This window comes from Notamacropus eugenii, assembly GCF_028372415.1.
Source record: "Notamacropus eugenii isolate mMacEug1 chromosome Y unlocalized genomic scaffold, mMacEug1.pri_v2 SUPER_Y_unloc_7, whole genome shotgun sequence".
In the NCBI taxonomy this organism is placed as follows: Eukaryota; Metazoa; Chordata; class Mammalia; order Diprotodontia; family Macropodidae; genus Notamacropus; species Notamacropus eugenii.
The window spans coordinates 339,889-353,065 of record NW_027325145.1 but is presented as its reverse complement, the minus strand read 5'-3'; the positions used below and the strand labels follow the sequence as shown (position 1 = coordinate 353,065).

The window sequence follows — 13,177 nt, the reverse complement described above, 5'->3', positions numbered from 1 at the left end:
AGAAGGAGTGGTTAGAAAGGGAAGAAAAGAATGAAGAAAGAGACTTGTCCAGAAAACAGAGAATGGAGGATCAAAAATGAGATGCTGACCAACACTTTCCAAGGCTGCAGAGCCATCAAGAAACTGAGAAAAGGTACCAGGAGATCACTGGTAACTTTGGAGAGAATAGTTTTTGTGGGATGATAATGTGTGTTCTTAGATAGTGAGGGATTAAGAAGAGAGAGTAAAAAGAGGCATGTGTGGTAGATGGCCTTTTCAGAAAATCCAGGTAAAATCTAGCCCAAAAAGGCAAGTTTGCATCTAGGGTGGAATGAATGAAACCCCTTTTTCCATGATGGTTAAAGTTTTCTTTAAAGGGTAAACCTCAAATGTCTCTTGGTTTTCTCTGAATATAAAAAGGAAGCAAATCTATTGTCATCACTATGTCTTCCCTTCCCTTCATTCATTCCTTTATAGTAGTACTGATGATTTTATGTAGACTAAGCTTATATCTTGCAAGTTTTCTGAAATTGTTATGATTTTTTAATTTTTAGTGGGCTTTAGAATTCTGTAAATACATTGTAATATATTGCAGAAAACTTGAGATAATGTTGTTGCTTTACTGTCATGTTGTTAGACAGCCCAAGTTTTTTGCATTATATGTAATGTTTGTTGTTGGATCCAGATAAAGATTAGTTAGTTTTTTAAGAAAACTTTTATTTATTCCTGTGATTTTTATTGGATTTTGACAAAAAGCTTTTCACCATCTGTTGATACAATCATAAAATTTATTTTGTGCAATTGCTCGTATTCATTTCAATACAGTAAACATTTATTGAGCACCTACTTTTTGCTAGGTACTTTGTTAACATGATTTGTTGAATTTTAAATGGAGCTAACCAATCATTCCTGTTATAAGCCTATTCTGGTCATAGTGTATAATCTTTCTAGTGAATTGTTTTATTGTATTTGATAATACTTTTGGAAATTTGTATATGAATCTTAGTAGGTATTGTTCTGTAATTTTCTTTTTGTGCTTTGTTTCTCTTTAGTTTAGGGGGCAACACCATATTTTCATGTCATAGAAACTGGAAAATTTTTTCATATTAATGAAAACAGTTTATATAGTGTTTGAAGGAATTTTTCTTTCAATGTGTGATAAAATTTGTGAATACAGTTGATGTTCAAGCTGCGCTACTACCCCAAAATGTTCATTCATTTCTAGTTTGTCCAATATTGGGTTATTTACAGTGTTAATATGTTAAATTTTTTAAGTATTCCTCTATTTCTGTAAGTGATCATTTTTGTCAGTATCAAGTGAGCATCAAATTAGTTTCTTAAAATTTTTTTAATTCCTCAGTTTTTCTAAGTTTTCCTCTTTGTTTTGGTATGCAAAATTGTATTTTTTTTTTAGTTGATTTAAAAACTGTAGTTAGCTAGCTATCAATCTGTTTTGTCAGGTTTTTTTTTAAATAGGTGCTGTTGAAGTTTATAAATTCATTGTTCGACTTTCATTTGGTTTTATTTTTAATATCTTTTTTTCCAGTTCTGAATTCTCTGCCTTCCACATTGAGAAGACAATAACAATAAAATCCATTACTGATGTATACGGTGAAGCAAAACAAAGTCCTGTGTTATCCATGTCCAAAAAATATATACTCAAAATATTTTGTGAGGCTCTCACTTTTCTGTTACCTTTCATGTTTATTAATAATATATTTATGCTTTTAATTTTTGATACCATTGATTTACTTTTTTTCTTTTTTTGTAATCCGTGTTTCCTTTAGTCTTGATTGATAATTTTGAAGATTTGTAGATAATATTGAGGACCAGCTACATATATTGGAATGGTCACTGAACGTGATCTTACATTTTAGTTCCAGCCCTAAAAAACAAGTAACTATATGTTCAGGGCAAGGTATTTCATGTTTACGAGCGTTTCTTACCTATAAATTGAGTATGAGATCAAAGTCTTTGTACATCGTACTAACTTCAGCTATTATGACAAAATTGCATTTAAAACTTGAAAGCATATAGAATTTTAATTGAATCTTAAAGGCAAGGAAGTGTTACAAAGATATCATGAACAGTATTAAGTATTAATTATTATATTATTATAGAACGTGGGCACGTTCCTCGGCGTAAACAGCGCGTCAGTCACCTAGCTACAGAGCATGCGCAAGTCTCCCTTCTTGTCCGCCCCTCCCCCGCCCGCTTTTTTTTTAAATGCGCCAGCCTTCCTATTGCACATGCGTGGTTAAATTGAAACGGCCACATTTATTTTTATAACAGAAAAATCTTGACTTCTGGAAGTTGCAATGTATCTGATTTTAAAGAATGTTAAAAACCACAGGGAAAATAACAAAAATAATATTCCTGTACCAAGCATTTATAAAGAAATTTAACTTGTGCTCCAAATTCAGCGCAACCTTATGTTCCAGATTTCTGTTGATATTGCACATGGTAGCATTTTATGTACAATCTTCAAATAAAAAGAAAAAATAATTGAAACAAATAAGAATTAGTATAAAACTTCTGTTTTGTAGTAATTATTCGATAGCAGTTATCGAAAAAATGTTATACTAAACAGCAATATTAAAGAAATAGGTGTGTAATACTTGTCTTTCCACTTCTACAAAAAAGTGAATTGGGCAGTAGGAAAGTCTTGTATCTCCATCTGAGTCCTTTTTGATTTCATGAATTTTGTCACATTTACTTTTGATTGTATGGTGTGTCACTTTCTTTTCATTTACATTGCCATAGTTGCCATATATGCTTCACTCTGTTTACTTCAGTCTGTGTCAGTTCATGCAGACTTTTGCATAATCCTTTACATTCATTACATGTAAGTTTTTACATCACATTAGTATTCCATTACATTCATATACCACAGTTAGTTTATCTATTTCCCACTTAATGGGAAATGTTTATCTCCAATTCCAGTGTCTACCATAAAAACAGCTGTTATAATTATTTGGGGGATGTTTGCGAAATTTTGCACCATTTCACAGCTCTATCATTAATGTATACTTATTATTACTATTATGCTATCATTCCACATCCCTACATACTTAACATCAACTTTTTGTTGTTGCTTTTTCAGTTTGCAGACCATGAGGTAGAACTACAGGGTACTTTTGATTTGCATTTCCTTCATTATTTCTGATTTACAGCATGATTATTACACTTAATTTTATTAATAACTAATAGATGGGGCTTGATACAGGACACAATTTTCAGTACATAAAGTGAAAGTAATTACTTGAAGTAAGTTGCAAAGGCAATATGAATCCCTATGAAATCACTGATTGTTACTATCAATCACAACTGCTGCAGTAAGTGATCTTTTTTTCCTAGAAAAAATGTGCTATATATCTGTTCTAATAATATCTAGCAATATACATTTAGTAAAATCTGATTGTAATTATTTTATGTTGCTGTAGATGTGTTCTTTATGCCATTGTCCAGGAGCAACAATTGGATGTGATGTGAAAACATGTCACAGAACATATCACTACCTCTGTGCCTTACATGACAGAGCTCAGATGCAAGAGGAACCTTCACAAGGGATTTACATGTGATTACTTTCCTTTATTTTCCAGTTTTTTTAATGTTCTATCTTTTTTTGTAAATATGTAATCAGTTTTTCTATTAGTGAACTGAATATAAGGAATTTATTCGAATCTAAGAGTTTTACAAAGAACAAGAAACTCTACCTTTTTACAAAATTTAAATGGTTTATGTGGTTGATTCCTTGCATAATATTTAACTTTTATTTTATAGGCTTTATTGTAAAAACCATAAGAACCCTGGACAAAACTCTGAAGGTAAAAACTTAATGCTTTTCCTTTTTGGTAAAATGCAAATTTTGTAGAGTTGAAGAAATTAGTGATAGATTCATGGTCTGAAAAGATATGATTGCAAGGTGAAAGGAACTTTGAATGATGTTTAGTCACACTGTCTTTGATAGATAATTGAGATCCAGAAAGGCTGTGGCACATACCCACTATTACAGCAATCTTCATAGAAGAATAAAAGAAGGGTTAAAACTTGTACACTTCAGTTCAGTAGGGATACATATCCCTTTCCCCATATTCCTTTTTATTTTGTGTGCTTGTTCTTTATGTTTTTTCTGTGACATAACAGTAAGGAGGCTCTACCCATTGGACAAGATATCTTTGTTTTCGTTATTCCTATTCTAACATTTTATGCAGACCAATGTAAAACTTCAACTACATGCCATTATCTCTTCTAATGACAACACGATAATAGTGAGTGTAAACAACTCAAAACCAAGAAGGAACTATGGAAAAAGAACAACAGCAAGCAGTGTTATCAATGAATTATACAGCAAAAACAAGAAGATAGGCCAGTCTCATGTCAGAAATCACAGTTTTCCACAGGTACCCACTGAGTGGTAGCGGAAAGTGACAAAGAGTTACTTTTGTAAAAACAAAAACAAACGCAATGCACAGTTTAACAGCCTTTTCGTAATGATCCATTTCAAAGCTCCACTAACAGCACATTAGTATGCTTATGTTCCTATGGACTCTCCACCTTTTCTAACTATACTTTTTTTTTTTGCTTCTTAGCTAGTTTACCTCGTTGTTATTTGCAGCTTATCAGTTGGGAAATACCTTTTATTCTCATGAAATTGATTCAGCTCCACATTTACCTTAGAAATGACATCTTATTAAGAAAAAATTGCACTGAATATCTTACACTTCCCAATTACCTGCTTTGCTTATTTTACCTGCATTCAGTTTGTGTACAGTCTTTTTAATTTATGAACTCAAAATCATTTACCACCTTTGCACCTCCTCCTTATCTCTTGTTTAGTCAAGAACTTGTTATGTTTGAAAATTAAGGTAAACTGACAGACGGTGCTTTGAGTATAAACAATTTGTGCAGTAATTAAGGGCAGTTAGATGGTACACTAGATAATGCTACACCTGGAGTCAGGAAGACCTTAATTCAAATCTGCCCTCAGACAGTTACCAGCTCTATAATGACAGGCAAGTCACTTAACCCTATTTGCCTCAATTTCTGCTTCTGTAAAAGGATCTTGAAAAGCAAATGGCAAACCACCAGCTTTGCCAAGAAAACCCTACATGAGTTCATAAAGACTTGGGCATTACTGAAAAATTAGCGAACAACAAAAAGCAGTAACCAACAAATTGGGTCAGTTGAACTGTGTCAGTGTCCAAAGACCTGAAGGCATGGCTCGTAAGCTCTAACATACTTTTGGTCAGTGCAGGGTAAACTGGGGAAGAGACAACAATACAAGAGACTACACCATAAACAACATTGGGGGACAGAGTACACTATGATTGATAACACTGAAGAAAGTGGGCTAACACCCAGATGGGGCTAGTAATCAGCCCTGTCTGTCAATACAGAGTGATAGATTTATGGACTGGTGCATCATAAGAATATTGTAAATAAACCAGGGATAACAGATTCCCTGGTTCCTAGGAAGCTTTCTTGTGGAGATTAAAAACTTCACTAATTGTACAACAACAGTCAAGAACAGACAATATATTGCAGCTTGGTTGTAGTTTATGATCTTTGTAATACGTGATTATAGCCTCATACCTAAATTTTCATTTAACATTTATATACCAATATTCTTTAGGGATATTGATCTCTAGTTTTTTAAATTTCCTTTGACTCTAAGACATTAATTTTAAAGATGTTATTTGTGTCATGTAATTTGTTATATAATTTGTCTTTTCCTTTTCTCACTTTGTGTAGTATTTGAATGAATTGTTCCGATAGTGTTTGATAGAATTCACTTACAAATCCATTTGTTCCTATGACTTTTACTTTGGAGTTCATTTGTGGCTTGTTTAATTTCTTTTTCTACAGCAAGGATAAGTGATAAATATCTATTTTGTTTATCTGGGTATATTTTTGCGAATATTCTTCCATTTCATTTGGATTATAAGTTTTATTGATATACATTTGAACAAAATAATAATTATCTTTATTCTTTATTAGTTATGAACTCAGGTTTTTCATTTTTGATACTGGTAATTTGATTTTCTTCCTTTTGTTAATTTATCACTTATGTATTTTATTTTATTCTTAAAGACCTGCTCCTAGTTTCATTTATTCAGTGGTTTCTTTACTTACAATTTTATGTATCTCTGCTTTGATTTTCAGGATTTCTGTTTTGGTTTGATTTAGTTGGGGATTTTTAAATGGTTGATTTTCTAGTTTTTTTTCTCAGTTTGTTGATGTGCTCTTTCCCCTTTTTTTTAAATTAACAAAAGAGTTTGGATGTAGAAATATGTTTTACATGATTGCACATCTGTAACATATATCAGATTGATTGAGGGAGGAAGAAACATTTGGAACTCAAAATTATATTAAAAATGGATGGTGAAAATAGTCTTTATGTGTAATTCAAAAGAATAAAATACTATTAAAAGTAAATAAAAATTTAAAAATGAGTTTAGTGATGAAATTTTTCACTTAAGCATTACTTTGGCTACATCACTCTAATTTTTGTATGTCTTATAATTGTAATTTTCTTTAATACAATTATTGATTGTTTCTGTAATTTTTTCTTTGATCTGTGCATTTTTTAGTACCCAATTATTTAGTTTCCTGTTAATTTTTTTTTTTTATTTGCAGCCTGGGCCATCACATTTTTTTTGCATTTTAAAATTTCCTATTAATTTTTGGCCTTTGCTGGTCCTTAAATTAATGTAATTTTTATTGCATTATTGTTGGTAGTACTTTTGCTCTTACGTATGTGTTTGTGAGGTTTTTGTGTCCTAAACTCATTTTTGTGAATGTACGCAGCTGAGAAATACATATAGCTTTCTTTTCACATTGATTATTCTGCAGAGATCTGTCATATCTAACTTTTCTAAAATTTTGTTCAGGTCATTCACTTTTCATTTATTGCCTAAGTGAATCTAGGTATGAAAGAAATAAATCAAGGTCCCCCCATTGTTATAGTTTTACTATTTCCTCCTGTTACTTTTTTAACTTTCCCTTTAAGAATTTAGATGCTGTTTGTTCATATATGTTTTGTATTCATTCATCTTTGAAAAACGTTTTCCTGTTTATCCTTTTTAATTTAGACCTATTTTTGCTTTTGCTTTGCCTGAGATTGCTATCTTTGCTTTTGTTTCTTCATCTCGTGCAAAATAGGTTTTGTTCTGGAGGCTTATTTTAATTGTAAATGTGTTTGTGTAAACAACATACAATTTTTTTTCTAATTCATTGTATTATCCTGTTCTGTTGTAGTTCTCAGTAATGAATACTATGTGTTTCCGTCAATCCTATTCTTTTATGCTTATCCTCTTTTTTTTTTTTTTTGCCCCATCTTTAAGAGTCTATTTTACTTCTGATTAATGCTTCTCTTAGACAATTTTCTCTCTTTGCCTTTCCTTGTGCCCAACCCCTTTCTTTCCTGTGGGTGAAATGTATTTGTGTACCTATCTTTGACTGTCTGTGTATTCTTGCCTCTTTTAACTAGTTCAGATGAAAATGAGATTGAAATTTTGTCTACCGCTATTGTCTGCTTTTCTGTTATTTACACTTCTTTTCCTGCATCCCATTTGTACGCACTATTTTCCCATTCTTTCTCTCCCTTTATATTTATTCAGTTCTATACCTAATATATCTATATCTATTATACATCCCTTATATCTACTCAATTCTCTTTCCAACCCTTTTCTTCTATCAATGTCATACAAAAACAAAAGAACCACACACAAGTTCTCCACCTAACCTTATATGGGTAGATCTGGAATCAGTGATCTTCATCATCCTTAGTGTTCAGATTTGTCCGTAGACATTTACTAACTATGTATGTCATTTATCCCTGTTTACCTCATTTTTCTTATCAGTAAAAGGAGCTGGAGGAAAAAATGGCAAACCCTTCTAGTATCTTTGCAAAAAAACCCAAAAATCAACCCCCAAACCCCCAAAGCTCAAACAGGGTCATGAAGAGTTGGTTTTAAATGTGACCTGAAAAATGACTGAATAATGCCTACTAATGACAGAATTCTGAGAGATTACATATATCATCTCCCCATATAAGAATGTTAGTGATTTAATCGTGATAATCTTTTATGCTTTCTTATTCATGTTTCTACTTCTTGTCTCCTATCAGATTTGCCAATCAGCTCTTGTCTTTGTATCAAGAATGCCTTATAAATCCTTTTTCATTAAGGTCCATTTTTTTTCCTTGTGGCTGGGGTTGGTAATTCATGATTATGAACCTATATCTTTTGCCTTTGAGATGATCGTATTCCAAGCTCTTTGCTTCTGTAAAGTTGTGCTGCTAAGTTTATGTGGTTCTGACCATACCTCTATAGTAGTTGAACTCTTCCTTTCTGGCCACTTGCAGTATTTTTATTTTTTTTTTTTACTTTAGAGTTATGAATTTTTACAATGATGTTCCTGGAAACTTTCATTTGAGTGTTTCTGTCAGGAAGCCATTGATATATTCTTCCAATTTCTGCCTTGCCAATTGATGGGTATCCCTTCAGTTTCCAGTTCTTTGCCTCCACAAAAGGAGATGCTATAATCATTTTTGTACAGATAGGTCTTTTCCCCTTTATTCTGGGTTTTTTTGGGATATAGACCTAACAAGTGGCATTGTTGGACCAAAAGACATACACAGTTTCATGTCTTGCTTTTTTTAGATTCACTTGATGCATAGTTTAAAAAATATTTTTCAGCCCTTCATTTTTATTCTGTCAGTAGTTTCTTTAATGTGTCACTTCTCAGCACCAGCATGTGGGGTTTTATTTTCTTTCTTTTCTGATCTACGCCTGTTTTTTAATATATTTTTTAATTTCTTCACATGTAAAAGTTATGAGAGGTTTATATTTTCCTCCATTTGTCACTAATGTTGATTCTGTTTTTGTCATTGTTCCTCAATTCCTATATTTCTTTGATTATTTGGTTTAACATTTCTTTTTTTCCCCAATTACATTTAAAAACAATTTTTAATATTTGTTTTTTTAAAATTTTGAGTTCCAGATTTGGTCCCTGTCTCACTCTTCCTCCTCAGCCCCATTGAGAAGGCCAGCAATTTACTATGGGTTGTATGTGTGCACTCATGCCAGACATTTCCGTGTTAGTCATGTTGTGAAAGAAAACAGTAAAAGAAACAAGAAAAATAAAGTAAAAACAGTATGCTTTGATCTGCATTTAGATTATAAGAGTTGTTTGAAGATGGGTATATTATTTTTCATCATGAGTCCTTTGGGATTATCTTGGATCATTTCATTGCATTCATAGCTCTTCATCCAACAGCATTGCAATTGCTGTGTACAAAGTTCTTCTGGTTTGGTTCACTTCACTATGCATCAGTTCTTGTAAGTCTTTCTAGGCTTTTTGAACACATCCTGATCATCATTTCTTTTAGTAACAATAGTCTTCCATCAGAATCATATCTCGCATTTTGTTCAGTCATTCTCCAATTCACAACCATCCCCTTGCTTTTCAATATTTCTCCAGTGCTAAAATAACTGCTATAAATATTTTTTTACATATAGATCCTTTTCCTTTTTCTCCACCTTTGGAATATAGATCTAGTAGTGGTGCTCCTCTGTCAGAGGGTGTTATAGCCATTTGAACATACTTCAAAATCCTTCTGCAGAATTCCACCAACAGTGCGTTAGTGTCTCAACTATTCTTCCAACATATTGTTATTTTTATTTTTTGTCTTATTGACTGATGTAGGTGTGGGGTGGTAATTTAGAGCTGTTTTAGTTTGCATTTCACTAATCTCTTAGTGATTAAGAATGCTTTTTTTCATATGAATAGAGGTAACTTTGATTACTTTGTCTGAAAACTGCCTGTTCATATCTTTTGACCATTTGCAGTGGAGAATGACTTTTTTTTTTTTATAAATTTGACTCAGTTCCCTATATGTTTGAGAAATGAAGCCATCTTTAGAGAAACTTGATATAAATTCTTTTTTACAGTTATGATTACTATTTGCCTTCATTCTGTGTCTCCCTGTTGATCTTCTTCTATTGATCCTACTCTCCCTCCTTTCACACTGTCCCTCCTTAGAATTGTTTTTGCTTTCAGACTACCAACCCACCCTCTCTTCTTTCAGTTCCCTTCTCTTATATCCTTCCCTTTATACTTTCTTGTAGAGTAACATAGATTTCTGTATCCAGCTAAGTATTTTATTTCCTCTTTGAGCCAGTTCTGCTAAGAGTTCAACCTGTCCTTCTCCCACCTCCATTTCTTCCTCCCCTGCTACTCTTTCTGGCAGATAATTTACCCCATTCTATCTCTCCCTTTTCCCCTTTTGCAGAACATTCCTTTTTCTTCTTAATTTTATGTTTAAAGATAATCATCACATCATATTCAATCCACACCTGTTCTCTCTTTCTGTGTACGCTCCTATCGAATAATGAGAAAGATTTTAGGAATCACAGTATCGTCTTTCCATGTAGGAATGTGAAGAGTTTAACTATTGAATCACTTATAATTTCTCACAAATTCTAAATTTCATTGAATGTCCTTTTTTTCCTGCAAAATTTGGCCTACTTTTGCTGAGTAAGTTATCCTAACTCTTTTGCTCTTCTTCGGAATATCATGTCCCCAGCCCTCTAATCCTTTAATGTAAAAGCTGCTAAAATCTTGTGTTATCCAGAATATGTTTCCACAAGACTTGAATTATTTCTTTCTGGTTGCTTGCAATATTTTCTCTTTGAGCTGGGAACTCTGGAATTTGATTATACTATTCCTAGGAGTTTTCACTTAAGGAATTGCTTTCAAGAGATGATTAGGGGATTCTTTATAGTCCTGTTTTGATCCCACAAAAAATCCATGCATTCAAGAAACAAGAAATTTACTTAAATGAAAAGTTCAACTGAACACATTTTTAATCTCCTACAAGATAAAAAAAAACTATTTGTGACAGATAAACATGTTTGTAAAACTAAAAATGTAATACCTTCAGGAAACTTGCATACATGTAGAGAAATATGTCATGATAGCACTAATGATGTAATAATGTAATACATTTTCCTATTTGATCTTCACAACTCTACGAGTAGATACTGTTTTATTCACATTTTAAATATGTGCATATATACTTCTAAAATAATTTTAAAGAGGAAAATATAGGAAAATTCTAAGAAACCTATTCGGTGTCTTACACAATTGCATATAAATATAACCTATATCTGATGCCTTTACAATCTCAGGAGAGGGGAGGGGACTGGGTTAGATTTTGGAACTCAAAACTTTAAATAAAAATGTTTTGAAAACATTTTAATAGACCATTGAAGAAGTAACACAAAAACAAGTGAAAAAGAAAGCATTCCAAACAGAGGGGATTTTAAACATTACAAAAAAAATTTCCAGTATATTCCTCTATATCCCCACTAGCTCTGTTCTTGAGGAGTTAATGTGTCTTTTTTAACAGGGGAGGCAGCAAGGCTAGTCTAAGTATATACAACATACAAAATATATACAAAATAAGAGTACAATGAAATACTTGTATTAAACTTTCTTCCTAGGTGTTACTTTAAATGAAAATGGATCCTTTTGTTTTACTTATATTTGTATATGTTTTCCACTACATTTTGATTCAGTGCTTTGTTGGGGAATATGTTCTTAAATCTGAAGATACAGAAGTGAGCAGTTAGGCAGGAGAGGTTGAGACAGGGATCCTTTTGCAAACTTTGTGGGGTTTTTTTTACTTTTAAGAAGCTGACTTAGAAGAACATTTCAATGAATATGAACTGGCACCTTCACCAGTCAAGGGAAAGAAGAGCAGGAAAAGAAAGCCAGGAAAAGCTATTTCAAGAGGGCAGTCAGAAGATAACAAATCCACATCCTCTCATGGGACACATGTAAGAAGGAAAAAGCTATTGATCCTTATTTGAAAAAATACTGTCTAACTTTGTATTTGAGAAACATGTGAGTGACTAATCTTTTATTTTATAGATTACTTGATGTGTTTTCAAAAATAAATATTTTGTTTTTCATTTTTTATACCTTTTTTTTGCAGAGAGATAGGTCACCCCACAGAAATAGTCCCAGTGATTCCAGGCCTAAGTGTGGATTCTGTCATGTAGGTGAGGAAGAAAATGAAGCAAAGGGAAAGCTTCACATATTTACTTCCAAAAAGGCAGCAGCACATTATAAATGCATGGTAAGAGTGATATGTTTTGATTTGTTTTTAAACTTTCATAACACGCATTTTGGAAAAGAATGATTACATTTCCTCTAAAGAACAGTCCCTAAAAATAACAAATTCTTCTTTCACCTCAGTGGTGTGACAAGTAGTTTAACTGTTGATAAAAGAGGCGGATTAAATGAGATGCCTGCTGTATTCATAGGGATTGGTTTATCTCTGATTAGGATAGGAACTGGTCCTCTGATTTCACTAGTACGGGAAAATCCTGGGTAGGGAAGCACTTTTTTCTTTGCAGTTTATACTCTAACTTATCTAGATTATTCCATGCGCTTGCTTAGTATGTGTCAGACAAAAGCAGGTCTCAAACCCGGATCTTCTTGGATGAGGCCAACTTTCTATCCATTATGCCTTGCTCTCTTTCCTAGGATTAATTTTGCTAAATTCTTTTTGAATAATATTACTGGTGAACAGTCACCAATTATTCATTAAGCTCCTATTAGATGCCAGTTATTATGACAAGTAATAGGGATTCAAAGACAAATACGAAGCATTTCCTTCCCTTAAGACATAGACCTTTTTGGGATTTGTGGATGTGTGAGGAAACATCACGTTTGTGTCTAAGAATATGAACTACTCAATATGGGTGAGATAATTTGAGGGGTGGGACAGTAACGGCTAAGGTCTGTGCAGGGAAGAGGGTGTTTACAAATATTAGCTCATTTTGTCTACACAACAACCATATTTAGAGATGAAGAAATCAACATAGGCACTTGCCTAGGGTCACAGACTGAGACCAGAGTTGAACTTATCTTTCTGAGTTCAGATCCAGTGCTGGAACTTAGATGGCTCTAAGATCAAATACACATTCCTCTGTTTAGCACTAAATTATCTCCACTTTGCCTTGAACATTGTCCTGGCTCACCTTTCTCTTAGAGTCTCTACTTTTCTTCAAAGCTCACCTCAGACACTGCCATCTTCCGCCCCTGACCTCTCTGGAGCTTTGGACTCTGTAGACCACTTGAGTGAAATCAGATTAAGTGAAGACCCCTCAGGCATGAATTCCCC

General features: G+C 32.9%; 1 protein-coding gene across 7 annotated transcripts in view; it reads left to right on the top strand.

Moving 5' to 3' along the window:
- LOC140517018 (PHD finger protein 6-like) overlaps positions 1 to 13,177 on the top strand; it is a 46,074-nt gene that overhangs the window by 11,682 nt on the left and 21,215 nt on the right. For 5 of the 7 annotated variants that reach the window (XR_011971440.1, XM_072627860.1, XM_072627863.1 and 2 more), the window contains 4 exons: positions 3,423 to 3,556; positions 3,763 to 3,806; positions 11,680 to 11,825; positions 11,984 to 12,127. Coding sequence is in view for 6 of the 7 variants with exons in the window: in XM_072627860.1 (XP_072483961.1) it covers positions 3,423 to 3,556; positions 3,763 to 3,806; positions 11,680 to 11,825; positions 11,984 to 12,127 (468 nt within the window). In the remaining variant the exon portion in view is untranslated. Of the gene's footprint in view, positions 1 to 1,525; positions 1,651 to 3,422; positions 3,557 to 3,762; positions 3,807 to 11,679; positions 11,826 to 11,983; positions 12,128 to 13,177 lie in introns of all 7 variants that reach the window. The other 2 variants (XM_072627865.1, XM_072627864.1) reach the window with 2 other exon arrangements.